The sequence below is a fragment of the Anomalospiza imberbis genome, chromosome 3 (genome assembly GCF_031753505.1).
Source record: "Anomalospiza imberbis isolate Cuckoo-Finch-1a 21T00152 chromosome 3, ASM3175350v1, whole genome shotgun sequence".
In the NCBI taxonomy this organism is placed as follows: Eukaryota; Metazoa; Chordata; class Aves; order Passeriformes; family Viduidae; genus Anomalospiza; species Anomalospiza imberbis.
In genome coordinates, this window is record NC_089683.1 from 18,451,965 (window position 1) to 18,472,485 (window position 20,521).

General features: G+C 38.2%; 2 protein-coding genes across 4 annotated transcripts in view; one reads left to right on the forward strand and one right to left on the reverse strand.

Annotated features, from left to right (window-relative positions):
• The window catches only part of TRAPPC12 (trafficking protein particle complex subunit 12), a 52,783-nt gene extending 50,654 nt beyond the window's left edge, over positions 1 to 2,129 (reverse strand). Inside the window, exons 1-2 of the mRNA XM_068183530.1 lie at positions 2,060 to 2,129; positions 9 to 1,219 (exon numbers count right to left, since the gene is read on the reverse strand). Of these exons, the coding sequence (XP_068039631.1) occupies positions 9 to 1,214 (1,206 nt within the window). The 5' untranslated portion in view covers positions 1,215 to 1,219; positions 2,060 to 2,129. The remainder of the gene's footprint in view (positions 1 to 8; positions 1,220 to 2,059) is intronic.
• The window catches only part of EIPR1 (EARP complex and GARP complex interacting protein 1), a 75,603-nt gene continuing 57,203 nt past the window's right edge, over positions 2,122 to 20,521 (forward strand). The window contains exons 1-3 of one of the 3 annotated variants that reach the window (XM_068183531.1): positions 2,122 to 2,275; positions 10,826 to 10,909; positions 15,743 to 15,875. In XM_068183531.1, the coding sequence (XP_068039632.1) occupies positions 2,234 to 2,275; positions 10,826 to 10,909; positions 15,743 to 15,875 (259 nt within the window). In that variant the 5' untranslated portion in view covers positions 2,122 to 2,233. Of the gene's footprint in view, positions 2,276 to 10,825; positions 10,910 to 11,867; positions 11,890 to 14,488; positions 14,651 to 15,742; positions 15,876 to 20,521 lie in introns of those variants that run through there. The other 2 variants (XM_068183533.1, XM_068183532.1) reach the window with 2 other exon arrangements.

The following is a 20,521-nucleotide window of genomic DNA, read 5'->3' on the forward strand; positions in this document are numbered from 1 at the left end:
ACTCTTACCTGGATATTATCAAATTTTAATCCAGGCATGGTGAGATTCTCCTTGTCTATGAACACGGCGCTGTATTGTTGTGTGGCAACTGAAATGAGAACATTTCTTGTCTCCTCACTAGGAATCCAAGCATCATTTCTTCTATCTAGTTCACTCATATTTAAAGCTGTGGCAAACGGGTCATCACTCCCAGCAAAAACAGCTTGGATTTGTGAGAATGGCTTGGGGGATTGAGTTATTTCTAGAGATGTTGAGGTACCACCTGCTTCAGGTCTCCCATTTTGCACAGGGAAAGTAGGGTTAGATGAAGAACCATCTCCACCATTAGAAAGAGAGGACATTTGTTCTGGAACTGAAGAGCTTGCACTGGGATTACTAACAGAAATAAAATTAGATGTTGTAAATGAATCAAAAAAATCAGAGGCTAAAGTATTAGTGTTAACAGTGTCACCAAAGAACTTGCTTAGACTAGGACTTGGTTGAACCACCTGTGGATTATACTTCACTGGAGTCTCTATTATACTACTAAAACTGGGAGATTTCACCATCTGAGACTCAAAACCATCAGGCAGGAACAACTGTGGCTGGGAACTAGCATTGTTTGCTTGGCTGAAGATGGTGCACACAGGAATGGGCTCAGCCTCAGAAGACGGCTTGGTAGTACTGGGTGACAACATCCGGTCCTCAGGTGTGCTCTCGTCAACATTATTTGGTTTTGTTTCAACAGGAACTTTGTTTCCCAACTTTGGTTCCTCCTTCACTGCTTCCTGAATTGAGTCTTCCTTTAAAGACGCCTGATCATCTGTTCCAATCTCAGAAATGTCTTTAGGAGTTTCTTCATGTTCTGTTTCACTCTCATTACTTAAAAACTCTTCGTTATCCACTTCTGTTTGTGTTTTCTGATTAGCTTTAGCTTCCATTTGGTCTACTATCTCCTGAAGACAACCAAGTTCACCTGTGTCATCTTCACTATTGTTTGGGGAATCCGAAATAATGACACTCTCCATCATTTGTTCATTAAGTTTATCTACAAAATTATTTGAATCCTCTGATACAGTTTCATTCCCTTCAGACTCAAATTCATCTCCACCAAGATCAATGGTTTCTTCATGAAAGAGAATTTCTTCCTGAGTTTTCTGCTGAACTATGTCTCTGCTGTCATCTTCACCTGAGGTGCTCCTTGCATCCTTAGCATTGCTTTCATTATTCTCCATAGTAACTGAAAAAGGAAAAGCCCCCACCAAACAAGAATTAGTTTTATTACTTGTATATTGCTCAGGTGTCACAGCAAAATTCCTAAGTACCATACAAAGAGTGAAATTCTTGCTTTAAAAAATAGGAATTTCACTATTTCACATCTCCCCTTTGACATTTGTCATTTGACGTCTAATCACAGAATCAATTCTGAAAATACTTTATCTTTTCTACAAGTCGTATAACTATTGAGATTGAAGACCAAATGCCTCCCACTAAACACAATTGAGACAGTATCACAGAGTAGTATCGGAGAACGGTTTGGTTCGGAAGGAGACCTTCCAAGATCATCTGATTCCAAACCCCCTACCACGGGCAGGAACACCTTCCACTAGACCAGGTTGCTCAGAGCCCCATGCAACCTGGCCTTAAACTCCTCCAGGTTTGGGACCTCCCCAGCTTCCCCGGCCAACCTGTTCCAGTGACTCAACATTTGCTCTCCTGCTCGCAAAGACCCGCTAGGTCCCGCTTCCAGCAAAGTGAAGCGTGGGCTCAGGGCGATCACCAGCGCAGCTGCCGAGCGCGGGCCGGCTAAGCTGGAGGAGCGCTCGGCGGCGGCAGCGCCGCTTGCGAGTGCCCGCAGCCCCGGGCCGGGCACCCCGCGGCGGGGGTGAGCCCGGCCTCCCTCACGGCCTCCTCCTGCCACAGCCCCACAGAGCACCCGCCCACCCGGACGCCCCTCAGGCCGCGCAACCGCTCCGCTCCATTCCATTCCATTCCATTCCATTCCATTCCATTCCATTCCATTCCATTCCATTCCATTCCATTCCATTCCGTCCCGTTCTCTCCCGTCCCGTCCCGTCACCTCCGCGCCGCCGCCGCGTCCGGCGCCGCTCCCCCCGCACTGCGCCTGCGCTCGGGCCGGGCCGGGCGGGGCTGCGCGCGCGCAGCTCCCGGAAGCGACCGGCGACGGGCCGCGCCGAGGGTCAGAAAGCATCGGACGCGACGGTGGCTGCCTGGCTGGGCTGGGGGGGTCGCGATGGAGGACGACGCGCCGGTGATTTACGGGCTTGAGTTCCAGGTGAGCGAGAGCGGAGGCTTAGGGAAGGTTGGCAGGTGCCGGTCCTGCCTTCGAGAAGACGCTGGCCGCGGCGTCGGGTGTGTGTAGTGGGGCAGAGCAGAGCCCGCCCGGGAGGGACCGGCGTCCTCCCTCCTCCCCGGAGCCGGGACCGGGGCACCACGGGCACCGCCGGGTTGTGGTGGCTTTTGGCAGCCGCGCTGGGGTATTTAAGGGCGGCTGGACAGCGGCCGGGCGTCGTTGCCGCTCCAAAGCGCGCTGCTTGCAGGCGGGCAGGGCCCGGCCCGGCTCCTTCTCCTTCTCCTTCCCGCGGTGCCTGGGGGGCTCCTGCCCGGGCACCGCTCCCTGCTCCGCCGCTGGAAAATGCTTTGTCTGGCGCTGGAGTGCTACCAAAGTACTGCAAATCCGTGATTCTGCCTTGTCAGAAAAAAAAAAAAAAAGATTTAAAATTGCTTTTTTGAGGAGAGAACACGAAACTCTTTCCAGTAAGTTACAAATTTTAGTTGGGTTATGCCCCACCATAAATCTGCGTGAACTTCGTGGGATCTCCCTGTGAGATCCATGTGTGCGCATTTGTCCCATGCGACAAATCTGTCCATCACTTCGGTATTTTATGGCTGTAAGGAAATGGAACTGTCTAACTCAGAAACTTATTGATCCTCTTCTTAGAGGAACACAGGTGTTGAGTTTAATGAGGTTTCTGTAAATTCTGGGAAAGCAGAGTGAGAGGAACCCTAATTCATTCCTCCTCCGCCTAAGGGCTTTACTTAGCTGTGTTGCGGCTGGCTTACCATCACTAGCCATTATAGCAGTAATACCTGAGAAGAAAACCAGCACCTCCTGACAAAGCAATTAATTCTACAGTAAATGTAGTAATAGAAATATCTACATGTACATGTTTTTTTTTTTTTCTCTTGGCACCTTTGCTGAAGTGTTCGTGAGAAGTAACGTACACAGGTTCTTTGTACCAAATGTTCTGCGTACTGAGTAGTGTGCTCTGTAGTCCTGACTATACCAATAGATTTCATTAGCAAATTTTGTATTTGTTTGGTTTTCCTCTTGTATAGAAGCTGCTATGTAATGTTCACCTGCACTAAATGTTAAATCTACTGAAATCTGATGAAGTCTGATAGTATGTTGTTTTGTATGATTGAATTTTGTGATTGGCTTGAGATGGCTGTAACTTGTACTTCAAAATTATTGAAACTTATACTTAAATCTCTTTTGCAGAAGAGAATATATATCCTGTACTTAAAAAAAAATCATAGCTCATTTCTAGTAAGTCACATATAGTCCATCTTCCAGGAATTTGGGCAAGCTAGTGTGTGTTGTCTGGGACCTCCATGGACCTGTGTATCCTCCCTCCCATACCATGCTACACGCTTCTTGTCTCCTGTGAAGTATGTAACTTTTTGGAGTTGTCTGGCAGGAGGGTAAGGCAAAAGGATTAATAAAATGGCTATAATAAAAGGAAATTACTGTTAATACAGATCACTTAGGGAGACGGTGAGGAAAGATGAGATGATTTATGTGTAAGTCAGAAGGGGAGCATAGAGATGAAGGCTCTGTTGCTGATCTCCATTAACTCCCAGTGTGTCTTTAAAACAAATTGCATCTCTGTGCTTTTTGAAAATGGAGACACTAATATAGAAACTGTAACCTAAAACTGACCTGTTTTTTCCAACTTCCATCTCAAAGTCTAATGAGAAAGATGTTTTTTTTTTTTTTAAATCATCATTTCTTCTGTGTTGCTAGATAATAATGGTCAGCTGTATCATCACAATTACTGCTTTTTGTCTGAAAGTGTCTCTTCAGACTAATTTTTCAGCCCAGTTTTAAAAATTTTGTCTTTGCTTCTTACATTTGGGCTCCAGCAGTCAGTAAAAGTCCATCTTTGGCCACCGGAGAAAGTATAGTTGTGTAAATGTGCTTTTCATCTGATCTAATGTGACCATGTTCATAGGAACATAAAGCTGATTACTCTTAGATGCTACCCACCAACTAACTTAACATTATTTCTGCATGGTTTCTGTTCATTTCTATGTACAGAATGTGTTCTGATGTATTGACATATATAAGGTAACTTACAATAATGAACAAATACATTTTTCTCTTTTTTAATCTCTTGGGTGTGTCTGTAAGTAATATGAACATTGTACAGACATGCAAATTATGTGTGAGTGACACTTTTTGTGACTTTTAAAAAGACAGTCTCACTATAGTTGCTCTGCTTGTCCGACTGCAGTGAAAATGAGAAGATTACAGTGAGTGGTGAATGAAAATGTGAGATACTCCTTGAATTGAGGTACTGAGTGATGTGACTGTGGCTCATGATGATGAATACAAAGCAACAGAAGCAGCTGCAGAACATTTCAATACCATGGTGGTTCTTCTAAAAGGAATCTTGGTAGAAATAATCAATATCCTCAATTATAAGAATGTGATGAATGAGGTCCCAGGAATATTGCTGAGTGCTGTATTTTGTCAGTGAAATTATGTTGCTCTTGTCCCATGTAGAGTTGACCTGGGCTTTATTCTTTAACCTGAAAAACATGGTATGTCTACCCCATGTTGAATTGACTTTTGTTTTCAGGGAGTCACAATTTCCCCCATGTTTTTTCTTGAGGGTTTAAACAGTGATGTTTTGAACTGGTGTGAAAGCACCACTGAATGTCTCAAAATACCATGTTTGCCTTACTTCAAGATTGACTGGATAACATACCCCTGGAAATGAGCAGTGGGAAGAGGTGTTTTCTGGGATAGGCATTTGGCTCAAGCCTACATCTTGCTTGTTTAAAAGCATGCAGAAGCCAGCCAGCATTATGAGATGAGGGAAGAGGAACATGACTTATGCCAGAGAGTGATCATTTTGGAGCGTGTGTTTGGCACATTTAATGGGTTTTGGGGATGCCACAACACTGAGCTAAATTTCAGCATACTGGATACTCCTACTGTTATGTTGCATGTCAAAAGTAAATAGACATGTGAGGAAAAAGGACAATGAGCAGGAGGCAAGGACCACAGAAATCTGCCTGGCTGAGCACAGGGCCATAGGCATGTGCTACCCATGGGCAGCTCCAGCAGCACCCTGAGATAGGGTCTGGCTGAAGCAGGCTTGAAAAAAGTGTGCTGATGCTTTGATAGAGTTAGTGTTCTGCACTGTGGTCATTGTGCTTCTTGAGTAAGTGATACTTGGCCCATTTTGTGTTGTCTGTTAGTTGTTAACAGGTTTATGAATCTGAACAGACACTTGATTTTTTAGGACTTGCCTGCTTGCAAGAATAAGATGAAACCTAATTTCCCTAAAGCCAAATGTGTTTTCTTAGAGTAAGAAACTCAAAGCAAAATACCAACTGAAATACATTGTGGAAGACCTGTGACCAATGTGTGTACACCTACTGTCATCAGAATGTATTGAGACTAGCTCAGCTGACTTACCTGTGATGGAGTAAAAGCCAGGTGTAGATTTACTAGAAGTGGTAAAAGGGGTCTTCCTTGGAAAATATGTGTTGCTTGTGAGGTCCTTAGGGAAAGCTGTGCTGGCTTTCAGGCTCGGCTCTGTTCCCAGTATGGGAGTGCAGAGCTTATACCTCCTATGGGCGGTGTTCTCTTCTCTGGGGGAAGCTTTTGTGGTCTCCTGTGGGTTCCGAGAGAGCAGCCTAAGCAGGATGTGCTTAATACTTTTGGTCCAGCTTTAGCAATGTCTTTGGAAGACTTACTTTGAAAATTGAATCAGTTTAAAAAACTGCCTAATAATGTATTACTAAAATTCCTAGCTTTTGTGTCAGTTCTCTTTATTCTCTAAGATTACTTGCCTCATGAGTGCCAATCCTGTATATTTTAAACCTTTGTGGTTTAAAGTGTTACTAGAGGAACAAAAGCAGCAAAGTGGCAAAGCTCTCTTAACTAATCCCCCAAGGATCTTCATAATCCATGAAGTGAAACAGTTGGAAAGTATTTTTAGGACCCTTAAGCAACTAGTAGGATCTTCCTGGTGTTGGGTGTGGTACAGAAAAATGACAATATAAAGATACAGTTAGGTGAACTTGAAGGAACTTTTACATGATGATTGTTACCTTCATGAGAAATGAACGAGTTTTCTGAGGACGACTGTACTGTGCAGGTCTTGGTGTGCGGATTGCATTTGTCGCTGCGAGGGTTTACAGAATCTGTCAAGCTTTGGAATAGGGTCAATGCGCTAAATACGTTGGTAGTAGGAATTCTTGTGCTGTGAAAGACTTGAGGAAAACAGCTGTCTGAGAGCACTGAAAGTAACCTGGGCATGTGTGCTGCCAACCTTTTCACTGATAGTCACTGCAGCTTATTAGAGTCACTGAGAGAGCCTCCTACTGTGGTGGGAGAAACAAGGCTGTCTTACCTAAGTAAAAATCAAAGTGTACTTGAAAATTGAAATTGTGCCAGAAGGCAAAAATAACATCCATGACATTAGCAGACTGGGGCTTGTCTAGGGGAGCAGAGAATTCTGCCTCCAGAATGAGGCATCAGCAAATCCAGCTCCTCACCCCAAGCAGCAGTACACTAGTCCTGGTTTTCAGCATAAGAGGATGGTCAAATAACTTTAAATTCAGATTTAGGGATTGCAAGCCAAATACTGCATCCTTACATTTTGCATTGTAAGTTCACGATTTGGTAGTACAGATTGATTGTATGAATTTCAAATGATGCCTGGTTTGAAGAATATTTTTTGTTTGTATTGATGTAATAGAAATATTCAAATGTTGAGGTCTGTTTGTTTTCTTGTTTGTTAATACCAAACCAATGCAATGCATCAGCACAACATGTGTTGAGCAAGTACTTTTTTGTTTGTCTATTAATGCCTTAAATAGTAATAGTCAAATTAACAAAACAAGCAAACAAGAAACCAAACCACAACTTTGTGCATTTGGCTGGCATTTCAAAAGGTGTTGAGGAGTGAAAGTTTTTCAGAAGAAATTAAGAACAAAGTGTAGAGAATCAGTGCATTGCAGTTCCATAATGCACTTAGTTTAAACCAACCTTCTTTACCCCTTTTGAGTTTTGTCATTGTGTTCTTCTGGATCATCTCTTGGTGTTGTCAAGTACAATAGACTCCATTCTATTTCTTTTTATCCAAGGTTTTTATTTTTCTGCAGTTGGCCTAAATTGTCAAGGGCAAAGTAGAAGGTGATCTGTGCCCATCATCACACCGAGCATAGTGTAGGCATAGACATGATGCCCAGTCTCCAGTTAGTCTTACCTGTGTTCTGCTACAATGATTGTTGTTTCTTTTATTTTATCTTGATGCAGCTGTCTGTCATGCTTTTGTTCTAGGTTTTAAATGTTCTTTACATGTGTATTTACTGTAGTAGATTTGCAGTTCAGTTGTTGTCCTGTTTTGTAAAACTCTTGCTTTAAACTATGAGCATTTCCTCATAGGACTATTGATAAATCTGAAATTTGGACGTGTAGCCAAAAATTCTTTGTGGTTCACAATGTTTCAAACTTTGCTTGCTAATATTTTTTTTCCTAGAGTTAGGCCTTTTTTAAAAATGAGATTATGTAATTGCATAGATTGTTGCATTGTCTAGCACTATCAGGTGGGATGTTGAGAGCATGTGTAAGGATTACTTGTTAACTTGCTGCTTGTGTCTTTCAGATGTGTATTCTGGTTATTTTCTAAGCATTATGCCAGTTTTTTTAGTAAGTAAAACTTTAATACCTTGGGTAGAATCCTAAAATGGTTTGGGTTGGAACAGACCTTGAAGATCCTCCAGTTCCAACCTCTCTCGGCCATGGGCAGGGACACCTTTCACCAGACCAGGTTATTAAGAGCTCCATCCAGCTGGGTCTTGAACTCCAGGGATGGGGAGTCCACAGCCTCTCTGAGCAACCTGTTCAGTGCCTTAGCATTCTCACAGTAATGATTTTTTTTTTTTTTTTTAGTATCCAATCTAAACCTGCCTTCCTTCAACTTAAGGCCATTCTCCCTTGTCCCATCACTATGTGCCCTTGTGGAAAGTCCCTTTCCACATAAGCCTGGTAGTAAACTCTTTTTGGACTATATACAGTTCTGTGTTCTGTGGGTGCAGACTTATAAAAACAATAATTTCCGCTGGTTTAAGATTAATTAATATTCATTTTACTGCACTTTTTTGCTTATTTTCTATCTATGAGCTGTGGTCATAAGGCAGGATGCTTTATGAGAGGTTCTATTTGCAACCTGCTCTGGCAAGATGACAGAGTTAAGGCACTTTCCTTGATCTTGACAGCACTCCAGATTCAGCTGTATTGTTCATTACAAGGATTACTTGGTGTCTTCATCTGTTGAAAGAACTTCTTTTTCTCTCAAAGTAACTCAGAGTAGGCAAAATCACACATTTTTGTGCAGGAGACACATGGAAGTCGATTGTGCTGATATTGATATTATGAATCAGAGTCTTCTGAATTTATGAAGGCTTGATGAGTTTGAATTTTGTGTCTGATGTATGGATGTTGCAGGGTTTTTTTTGTCAGGGAATAATAATGTTTCTTCTAGTGAAATGTGTCTAAATATTTTTTTGCTCATGCCCTTTTTTTTTCTTTCTGAAAAATGGAAAATTATTTTAAGGAAGAGCTAGAGAAGCTGATGATATAAATGTTACTACGTATATACATAATTTTATTTTGGGCACTTTGTGTCCAACTTTATGCATTTTTGGAAGCAGCCTGACCAGACCTACTTGAAAAGCTTTGAAAGGGATGGAAACCTCTTTTATTTCTTTATTTTATTAAAGATCCTGGAGGTCTCTACTTCTCTTTGATGTATAAAAACAGAAGCTTCTTTGATTGAAGGAGTTACATAGCTGTTGGCTCATTTCTAGTGTTTTCTCAAAATAATTCAAAGCAAGTATTTTAAATTAAAAGAACTGCTTGTAAAGATCTGCAAATGTAAATTCTGTTAAAGACAAAAACTTTTCTGCAAAAATATTGATGGACTAAAGTTGTGTCTGTCAATCAGGAGCACTCTGGACTTGTTGTAGATGAGTGCTGCATAAATAAGAAAGTAAAGCACATTGGTATGGATTCACACTGATCTTTGATCTTCATGAGTATTTTGAGCACAAACTACACATTATGTTCTCTAGTTCTTTTTTTCCCCACTATATAGATATTATAAATGTAGGTATAGACTAATAGCTTGTTACTTATGGGCTTGTTGCATTTTTAAACTTTTTATGCTCCATCTTACACAAAATATTACACTGTTTAAAATACACATTTCAGATACCAGGAAAGCAGTATCTGCTCTATACAAGTCCAGAGATGATTCAAAAAAATTAGTTTTTCCTTATTGCTATTGCTGGACAATGGCTTGCATGGCTTTGCTTTATTTCAGAAAAGTCAAATATCTTTAAGTTGCTTTTCTAGAATTAAATTGCTCTAAATTTGGGTATTGGGATCTAATATATTCCAGATATTCCCTTCCAAGCTTTTAGACATCTTTTAAATATCAATTTGAAAATAAGTTTCAAATAGAATGATATTCAAGTCTTCCTGAATCCAAGGGTAACAAGCTGCACAACAGGATGGCAGTAAGAAGGGCCATTCAGCAGTCACCTGAATCCTTCATCAGTATTTGCTTGAAATACTTGCTTTAGTGTCTAGAGAGATATGAGCTATGCCAAATAGGATGTGAATTGCAGAGATTTAATTTTAGATAAAAAAATCATATGAAACAATATTATTAAGGTACCTTTTGCATGGAGAAACAGCAGATATTCCTCACAATATATAGTTGCTAAAAATGCCTTTGAGTATTAGTTTACCTTCCATTTACTCAAAATTATCTAAGAGTCTCTACTACTGATTAGTGCAAACTAGTGATTGTTGTTTTAGTTCAAGCTGTGCTTTATTTATCAGTGTCTCCCATGGCCCTTAACTGCTTGGTTTGGCTTCTTCCAAGACTGTGGTTGGTATAAGTTGAAGAAGCAAGGCAGAGACTCTAGCAATGCCATTACATAATATAACAAAGAAATAACAGTATGACAAAAGTTTTAAAGATAAAGTAACAAATTACTTCTCCCATCATTCAGACAATTCTTATCTCTAATGGGCTGCAGCACAAAAAAGGAGGCTTGGTTTTTAATTTGCTTCAAAACTTGGTGGTTAATGATGAGAAAAAAATTAATTTCTACACCGGCATACTCAACCTGAGTGGTGTGAAAACTCTTGTAAAAACAGTGTTTTCCTTAGATATTGTACTATTTTTAACAATAGTTAAAAATTGTCCACTGTTCTATGGAGTTTTTTCAGATGATAAAGGAAAATTAGTTTGGAAGAGATGCTGCATTTAATGTTATCCCTGTTATAATGGAGATCAGGTAATGTATTTAGCATGTGTATTCCTCAATCCTCACAAGTATGAGAAATTGCACAAAAAATGTATTAAGCAAAGTGGGCATAAAGGCCAAGAAAGTCTGCCATTTGTAAGAATGTAATGCTTACAATGACAATTGATATATAAGTTTCAAGATTTTTGCTGAAATTAATGTATTTTATCAATTGTACTTTTCTAATGGCTTTCTTCTTCCCTAGGCACGAGCTTTAACACCTCAGACAGCAGAAACAGATGCAATAAGATTTTTGGTTGGAACACAGTCTCTTAGATATGATAATCAGGTAATTTTTCTGTCAAATGTCACTTGTAATTTTTACCACTTTTTGTAACGTTGTTCCAATATCATCCCTCTTCCTTTCTCCCCCTATTGAGTATGAGCATTGATAGTCACGTTGAAGGCTTCTGTGGGTAGAATGTAAAGACATTGGTAGGAAATGGAGGTAAATGAAAGCTGTGTGTATTTTCTGAAAATCATATCGCTAAATTGTATGACTAAATCAGATTGGTTTAGTAAAGAAGCTGCCATATTTTTGTTAATTAGAATCTATAAATGCTCTGAAACTATCTTTAAACCCCTGAAGAAATGCAAAGTAAAGCAAAAGTCTTTAAGCCTTAATTGCTTCTAATGGGACTCCTGATACATGCATAGTTCAGTGTACGTGATGCTTCATAAACTGGATTTTTCAATATTTATTACTGGAAATCAGCTGTGTCCTTTCTGATCATTCAAACAATTCAAACTAAAATTTGAGTGACTTTCATGGTTCAGTTTCTATTGGGCAGTTTTTTCTGAGGTTAAGTGTATGAGTTGTAATTATACAGCAAATTTAATGTTTGTGACTGAATTTCAGTAGAGATCCCACTGAAACAAGTTCTTGAGGCTGAAAGGGTTAGCAGGTTGTACTGAGTGCAGGTGACAAGGCTTGGGTAGCAGGAGAGCTGCAGTGGTGGCCTTTGAGAAGAGCCCAAGGGTTGCCTGTGCCAGACATGGCTGGTTCCAGTGAATCCACTTCAGGACACAGGTGAGTCAGTTTCTCGTGAAGGCCCTGTGCGGAAGCAGAGGAGCAGAGTGAGATGCAAAGAGCATCAGAGAGAAAACACCCATAACCATTACTGGCCACATCCCTCTGCCCCATTTGAAAGGATCAGAGTCTGGGTTGAAGTTCAGCCTGGAAAGTAGGGGAGAGAAGGTACTTGTTTATTTTAACTGCCAATGAACTAATTCATTCACCCAAGTCTGTTTTGCCCAGAATATTACTTAGTAAGTGACCTCCCTGTCTGTAGATTGGCACATAACTATCTCATTCCTATGCTTCCTGGTTTCTCCCCGTCTTTCCTGGGGAGAGCAGGTGTCTGGGTGGGTCTGTTAGCTAAGGCTGTCACCCACCACAGTAGTCCCTGGCATTGAATGGAGTAACCAACTCTTTTGAAAATGGCCTGTAATGGGCTGCCCAAAATCACTTGGAAGCATAGCTTTGGACACATAAGCTGTCCATTCCCAGTGAGGTTTTGAGTTCATTACTCAATGATAATACTGGATGAGACTCAAGAAAAGTTATTCCAAGGCATAAGGGGGATGGAATATTCAGTTTATTTACATTTTAACTAATACTTGGGCAAATAGTAACAAAAGAAGTAGCAGACACACTTAGTTAAAATTAAAAGTTCAGTGCATGCAATTATATTTTTGATTGTGCTGTCTCTTGCTTTTCATATATTTGGTATAATATGTTTTTGGTGTTTTTTTTTTTTTTAACTGTGATTTCTGTGATGGTTTTACAACTTGCTCAACTAATTAAATCCTGATACAAAATTATTGTTGGAGAGTAGTTCTCACCAGCTGATAGCCAACACATCTTTAATAATATAAATTTTCTGATTTTGGTAAGTTTATTGGATATATGCTATGTATTTTGGAAATGTTTGCATATGTTTCAACTTTTAATGTGTGCTTTTCTTTCTCCAGTGAATAACATTAATGATAGAAATGCAGGGCAATTTCTAGTGTATTCATATATGTTTGGAGGTTATTGGCCTTTAGCTGTGCCTCAGGCCATAATTTCTTCTCAGCTAGTTCCTCAATCCCCAAGAAGTGCCCTAGGCTCAGCTCATTATAACTTAATTCAGCACTAGGTCTCTACATTTGCTTAAAAACTTTTTTAGTTACCTGACCAAACTTATGAGCTTTCTTGCAACACTTAATACTTTACTAAGTCCTGCACAGCAAGAGGTTTTATCATCTGCAGGTTATTTCTTCCCTTCTGGTCATGGGCAAGTGTAGTGCAAATGAAAGAGCAATAATTTTACAGCTCGCCTGATAACTTTTGCCTCATTGAGGTGTATTGCTGTATAAAGCAATTTTAGGTATTCATAGGAGAATATATTTTAGGTGAAAATAATTTCCTATTAATACTAGTATTTCAAAGGAAAAGAAAGTTTTTATAAGACTTTACATTATGTTAATATTTGACATATTAATAGTGTATAGTACTTGGCATTTGGTCCATGCTGCAAATGGCTTAAGTAGTAGCACTGTGTTCTGTATGGTGTAATTTTGGAACTTTTGTCCTCAGTATTTTCATTGTTGCTAAACTTTGTGTTTATTGTATGCATTGGAAATATCTAAGTATGTAATTTATTCTTTCCTCATCTCATTCTCAGAACTCTTCACGTTATTTTCAGTTTTGTGTCTTAGAACTTAAAATATTTATTTTCATGATTTATATAGTGCATTGCATCTTCTGTACTCAGCACCTCAAACCTTGTGTTCAGTTCTGGGTTCCTCACTGCAATGAAGACTTTGAGGTGCTGGAGTGGGTCCAGAGAAGAGTGATAGAGATGGGTCTGGAGCACAACTGGTTATGAGGAGCAGCTGAGGGAGCTGGGGCTGTTTATTCTGGAGAAAAGGAGACTGGAGGAGGGGTGTGGGTGTCTTATCACTGTCTACAGCTTCCTGAAAGGAGGTTGTGCCAGGTGGGGGTCGGTCTCTTCTGCCAGGCAGGAGACAGGACAGGTGAGAAAAAATAGCCTTAAGTTACACAAGGAGAAGTTTAAGCTGGATATTAGGGAAAATGTTTTCATGGAAAGGGTTGTAAAGCATTGGAAAGGGCTGCCCAGGGAAGTGGTGGAGTCGTCATCCCTGGAAGAGCTCAAAAAAGTGTGAATATGGCACTTGAGGACATGGTTTAATGGTGAACGTGGTGGTGTACAGTATTTGGTATTAGAATACTTTCTATGACATTTCTGTTGTCCTTAGTATTTAGCGAAGTGACTATTCCATATATCATGTATTCAAATCAATAGGAAGATGCTTAGCAAAAAAACACTGGGGGAACTTCTGCAGTTATTTTTGTTATGCTGATCAACTTATTCTGGTAGGTAGTGTTGATTGGAGTAGCTGTGAAAGATGTAATTTGTCAACTCACAAGATGTAAGCAATACTGCTGCATAAGAATTAAATTTCATATTTTCCAAAAATCTCAGTGTAGGCCTTTCATGAGCTACCTGTGTGTTCCAGCAGTTTACAACTGTCCATGTTGTCAGCTGGATTGGAAACATAACAGCAGAGAGAGATTGGTTATCTGTGCCTTCAAAGGGCTTCAGATGGGGTAAAGAGCACTCCCTTATGTGCTGAGTGATTTTCAACCTGGTTGGTGTGGGAAAAGATGTGTGTGACTGTAGTAAATGGGGTTTATATTTATGGTTCACTTTCTTGGGTGAGAAACTTGGCCTGAGTTGCCAAAAGAGACTCCAAACAAAAACAAGGTATGAGGATAAACTGATCTTTTTTGTCACTCTAAGATGGATATGCAGTTGTTGGGGTACATGGAAAGTGTTCTGATTCTTGAATAGATTCCTAGGTTCAAGGCAGCAAATGAAGTCTCAAAAGACAACTTGCTAATCAACTGCAGAGGCAGTTCCCTGCCTGGGATGACAAAATGGAAGAATAATATAGGTGATGAGGTACAGGATTATGTTTGAAGAAGGAGTTTCTGATGACTGTTTGGGCAATAAAATAAAAGGTAATGGGTAAACTCATCCCCTTAAAAATAATAGTGTTAAAACGAAGTTGAGACCTATATTGCAGCTTCTGTATTTTAAGAAAACCTTCTGTATTTCTTCATAGCTAAGATTTTTGCAATGATTCAGTAGTTAATTTAGTTAACTTGATTCAGTCATGATGATATGATAACTCTTGGCCTTTTTTTCCCCCCTTCATTCTTCACGCAACTTTGAAAATTAATTTTTAATGAGGATACAGTTCTTCAAAATTTGAGTCTTCTAAATTTATTTGTCCACTGTTGAGCTTAGGGGAATTAGTACCATGAGTAAAGTTCCTTTTGTACATTATGCCAGTCTAAAATCTTCCTAAATTCTTTGTATTTCTGCAGCAACTATGGAAAAACAGCTGACTAAAAAAAGGGCGGGAAAAATGATAGACCTATTAAGAATAACCCACATAGCAAAGAAACCTGCAACAAACACAAATGAAAATAATAAAAAGCAAACTTAGTTCTGTCTTTTAAAAATATTATCTATATATTTAAATATTATTGTTTTGCTCCATCTTTCGTTACTTTGTTTCCATATAGTATGAAAAGAATAGATTTGTATCTTGGTAGTGATATGTGACTGCTAAAGTGAACTGTCAAAGTTTCTTACTGAGTGTAAAGTTCTTGCTTCAAAGAAGAGTCCTTTCTCTCTTTCTTTCTTTGTAGATGATTTGAATTATATGATTTGGATACAGAATTGATGCAGACATTTAGACTAAGGATTGTAATGTTGTTATTTTTATTTATTGCTATAAGAAGTGTTGAATTGTGATATGTGGCTTATTTACTATTAGCCATAAAATGAAAAATCACCTTCAAGCTTTAAGTTGAAAATCGAGAATAAGCATGGTATTTCCTCAAACAGGGAAATTGCTTGTGTTTTCCTAGAAAAGTTAATCCTGCATGAAATCAATGATATAGTAAATTGTTAGTATAACAGTTAATTAAAGTTGATATCGATTATAAAAATCCCATTAAATTGTTCCATGTAGTCATTGTGTATAATTAAGACCCACAGGAAAACATTTGAAACCCTAATGTTCTATTTCATTGTATTTGCAGATTCACATCATAGATTTTGATGATGAAAATAACATTATAAACAAAAATGTTCTCCTTCATCAAGTGGGTGAAATTTGGCACATTAGTACAAGTCCTGCTGATAAAGGTGTACTTGCAACCTGCTACAATAAAAGTAAGTCCTTTTAAAATACACTCAACTTGTACAAGTGCTTTGGTATTTTTGAATGTGTAAAGTTTGAACCTCTAGCTATGCGCAGACACTCTCAGTTGGAATTATCAACACAGATTTCTAAAAAAAAATATGCAGCCCTTTTACCCCATACCTCATTTTTGTCATATCCTTGGGTTACCTTGGTTAGAAGTCAACTTCTGCATTCATATTAAGAAAAGCAGCAAAATGAACCTTATGCTTGTCTGATGAATGCAAAACATGGCAAATAAAATATATTCCTGTTACTTTATGCATAAGTTTTATTGATGTTTGCTTTTGATAGTGCAAGTAAATGTCTTTCAAAATATGCTGCCATCAAGCTTTACTTAAAACTGCAGATGAAGTTTGTATATAATTTTATTTTTTATGTGTGAAATGCAGGTAATGCCTATAGAGAGCTACAGCTTTTTATCTAAATATTTCCTCAGTAGGAATTCTCTTTGTCTAACGTTACCATAAATGCACAACTATTGAGATTAAGGATCTCTGTTCAATTCCTGAGTGAGACAGGTGTGAAGATTTTCTGTCATGAGGCTTGAAAAATCCACTTGCATCACTTGGGGAAGAGGGTGATTTTTCTCTGTGACAAGAAATTTGAGGTGTCAATTGAAATAATTATTATTTCGTCTAGTCAATATTAGTCTGTTCTTGCATGGAAAAGCAGTCCAAGAGTATTACAGTTAAGGAGTGAGTTTCAGGCTTTGTACATCTGTGAACAGTTGTAGAGATGTGTGTTCCTGCTGTTCAGCATTCTGGCTGTACTAGGGAGAGGATTCCAGGATTGCTTAATTCTCCTCATTCTTTTGGATTGAAATAAAACTGCTAAAATGTGAATTTCTTTCACAAATCTTAGGTGATTTTTTAAAACCAATGATAGAAGATAAGTTAAGTAGGTTTTTCCATTGAAATTATTGTGGGCATTTTGATTGAGAGCCTTTCTATGAGATTTCCAATTTCCTTTATTGGACCTAATAAATGATATGAATGTTTTCTATTCCAGATTATTTGTGTTCTAGATTTAGTTTATCTGATTTCTTAATATTAAGCTCTGTTGTTCTTCATGCATCTTACGTTAGAATTATCATCCATTAACAGAAATCAAGTTCTCATTCTCAAATGGTGATTACTGACTCTAAATGGCAATGTATAGCACTGAAAGCACACGTGTGGGGTTCTGTAATAAGGGATACTGAGTTCATCAGACAACTTGTTTCAAGTAGTAATGCAGCCAAATGAAGCAATGGAAACCATTACAACTCTTAATGTATTGCATTTCTTTGTTGTTTTAAAAAGACTCAACTCATTTTCTCATTGAACCACAAGTCACATGAGATGATGCTTTCAGGAACAGCTGTGAGTATTGTGCCCATCCCTTGTGTCTGGGCCCAGCACTTCTGTCAAGACTTGAACATTGTTGAAACTGGGAGATTGAAGAAATATCAGATGTGTCCATTATTAATAGCTGTTTTTTGAAGTTGCTTAAAAAAATGATAAAATGTGGCATTGAAGAGAAGTGGAATTACATACATTTTCCATTTCCTAGCTCACTGGATGAGCTAATGGAATAGGGTGAAATTTTCTCCTTTATATTGGGAAAGATACTGAGTTTTCTTTTACTTTTGCATATTTGCAAAGAGTTATAATAACTGCAGTATGAAAAAAAGATGTTGTACGTTCAAATAGAAGGGCACTTTTTCACAGCTGATCTTTGATTTTTGTTAAGAGGAATCTGCCTTTTATATAGGAAGTTTGGGGAATATAAATTTCTTTTTTCAAATGCAGTGAAAATCTTTCCATGGTATCCAGTTGTTATCATCCCCTGTTATATTATTGAGACATCGAGACTCTTTGAGACATCGAGACTCTTGTTTATTTTTTACTTAACTACTTGATAGTTAATACTACTGCCTGAAAGTCACAGATGGCAGCAATCTTGCTCTATGTTTTTAAATAAAAATGAGATGCTGGTTTGCTTCTCTTTTTTTTTTTTTCTTTTTTTTTTTTTTTTTTTTTTTTTGAGGGGATAAAACTTAGCAAAATAATGTAATATGTAAAGCTTTTGGATAATTTCTTCTGAGTGCTAAGAATTCTGTGTGGGAAGTGGGTGTGTGCATTCAGCAGGTAACAATGGGTTGTCTCTGGGGTCGAGGTTCAAACGTAAAGTTTAAGCCATCTCTGTATGTTTGAGAAGAGTGCTGTTGTAATCATTCTTGGAGGCTTTTACTACTCTGATTAAGAGATGCCTTCAATTGATATACCAGAAGTCTTAATCAAAACTCAAAAAATCCTCTTATATGGGGAAGTTACTACATTTGATTTGGTTTTGTTGTTGCTGTTTTTTTTTTGGTTTTATTTTTTTTTTTTAATTTCAAAGACAATATTTTTAACTACTTCTATAAAATCCACCATCATGCTTAGATCTGAAGGTTTTTTTCCCGTGTGTGTGGATATGTAAATGTTTATGGGTTGTTTTCTCCTGAATCATACTGATAGGAAACCTCATTCAGAAGTAGAAACAATCTAGCCTTGTCACTCTCTGGGAGCATGATTTTTTTTTTTCTCCTGCCTTAAAGGGTATGTGAAATATTTTTACTTGTCCTTGACTTGTAAGTGAAAGAGGAATAAAGAGGTAGAACTTAAAATGTATTTATTATTTATTACACCTAATGAAGAACAAAGTCATATATTTATGAGTCATAATAGCTATGCTTCTACATCAATAAAAAATAATTTCCTTGTTGTCCACTAGATTATTTTCTTTAAGTGCTTACTTTTGATAAAATCAGGTTTTTTGCCCCTAAATGAGTAAACTGGTAGCAACCACAGTTCAGTCATTGTTTTGAGATGAGCTTTTGCTTTTAGAAACTCTAGGCAAAATATGTCAAAAGTGCCAAGTATAGCACATTTCCATGATTGGGTGCAGACTCTCCACTCATATTTTTTGCTTTACTGCCCTTTTACATAAAGTCCATCAGAATATTTATTATTTACTGACATTGATTCTGCATATTTTTACATGCTATGCTTTCAAGAAAAGAAGGTCCCTGTAAAAAGTAAAAATAAGATGGCTCAGATAACTTTCTTGTTCACAAGAAGTCACAGGAAAATTTAAATCCTTGCTGATTATGTAATTTGGGAACTATGTTCTCTAAACAGTCTGTAAAGTTAAATCACATGGTGCTCTGTATTCTTTGTTCAAGATATTTTACTAGAGTATCAATGTACAATTAGGTTTTCAAAAGGAAAATACCTTCCTGACTCTGAAGTCAAAATGAAGGAAACAGCCTTTTTTTGTTGGTATCAGTATTAACAACTTTGTCTAATTTTGACATTGCATCATTAATAAAGCCTTGTATTTTTTCATTCTCAATTATGACATCAACTAGAATAATAGTGGTTCCAGTAGCATTGGAACAATTGTGTCTTTGGATGTTAACCAGAGATTCCATTTTCTAGGACATTTTGTCTAAATATAAAGAAAAAATTGTGGAACTATGTCTCCTCTCATGCCCCTCCTCATGCACACTCTTCAAAAATACTGACTTAATCACATAATTACAAAGGGAGAACTTCTTAGACTCAGTTCCTGCCTCAATTATAGTGGTTTCCCCCCTCACTGATCATGAATATGCCACTTAGGAAATTTTATACTCTTACAACTGATATTATAGGAAGATGATTTTATTCTCAAGTGATAGGCTTGCTAGTTATGTATAATCTTGTCCAACCTCCAGAAAAGATTAGGAATTTGCTATGCTGGCAGCTCGGCACTTGCCTGTGCTACACATTTCTAACTCACTCCCCAATGTGGTGTGCTTGAAAGGTTTTAAGACCATCCCAGTATAACTGACATTGCTAAGAGACAAGATGTGTCTTCAGGAGACACTGAGAAGTAGCTCCTCTTTTTGCAAATGTGTTTGGCAGCTAATTGATGTTGTGAGAATTATGAATGTTGTATTTTATCACAGATTCCCTAAGTGAAGAGAGAAAGTGCATAAATATATGAAAGAAGCTAGGTATAAAAGGAGAAAAGAAGGATTATAGTCTAAATATCTCAGGGACAAGGGAAGAAGGCTTTGTAAAATTAATATCTGAGGTATCCAGAACTCAAGCACTATTAGTCAGTTTTGTGACATGTTGATGCATAATTTTTCTCTTCTACTACAGCAAATCAACTGAAGTAAAACAGGGGTGGTTTTTTTCCTCTTGAAGAGAATAAGATTGTTACTGCCAGCTTTAAAGTAGGTAAAAATCAAGGGGAGAAATGAGTTTGGTAGTCTTCTAGCTTTAGAAGTTAAATTAGATTGTTAAAGTTCAGTATGAGGCAGACTAGGTCTTAAAAAAACTAAAAGGTTGGATTCTTGAGAGAACAATGCAATTTAGAGATGGTTTTTGGGTGATGATAATAAAAGTGACTATGAGCTAGAGTGCTACAGTTGCATTGTAATTTGTTTAATGCCTAATCTCTGAAAATTTATATGTGCTTGTTTGCCTAAGATACTTACTAATATCCTAAAGTTATGTTCAGCAAAGCAGAAATCATATAATTTGCTTTATAGTAGCCCAGAATTAAAATGGAGGATGCTGTATTTAGTGGAAAATCCCTG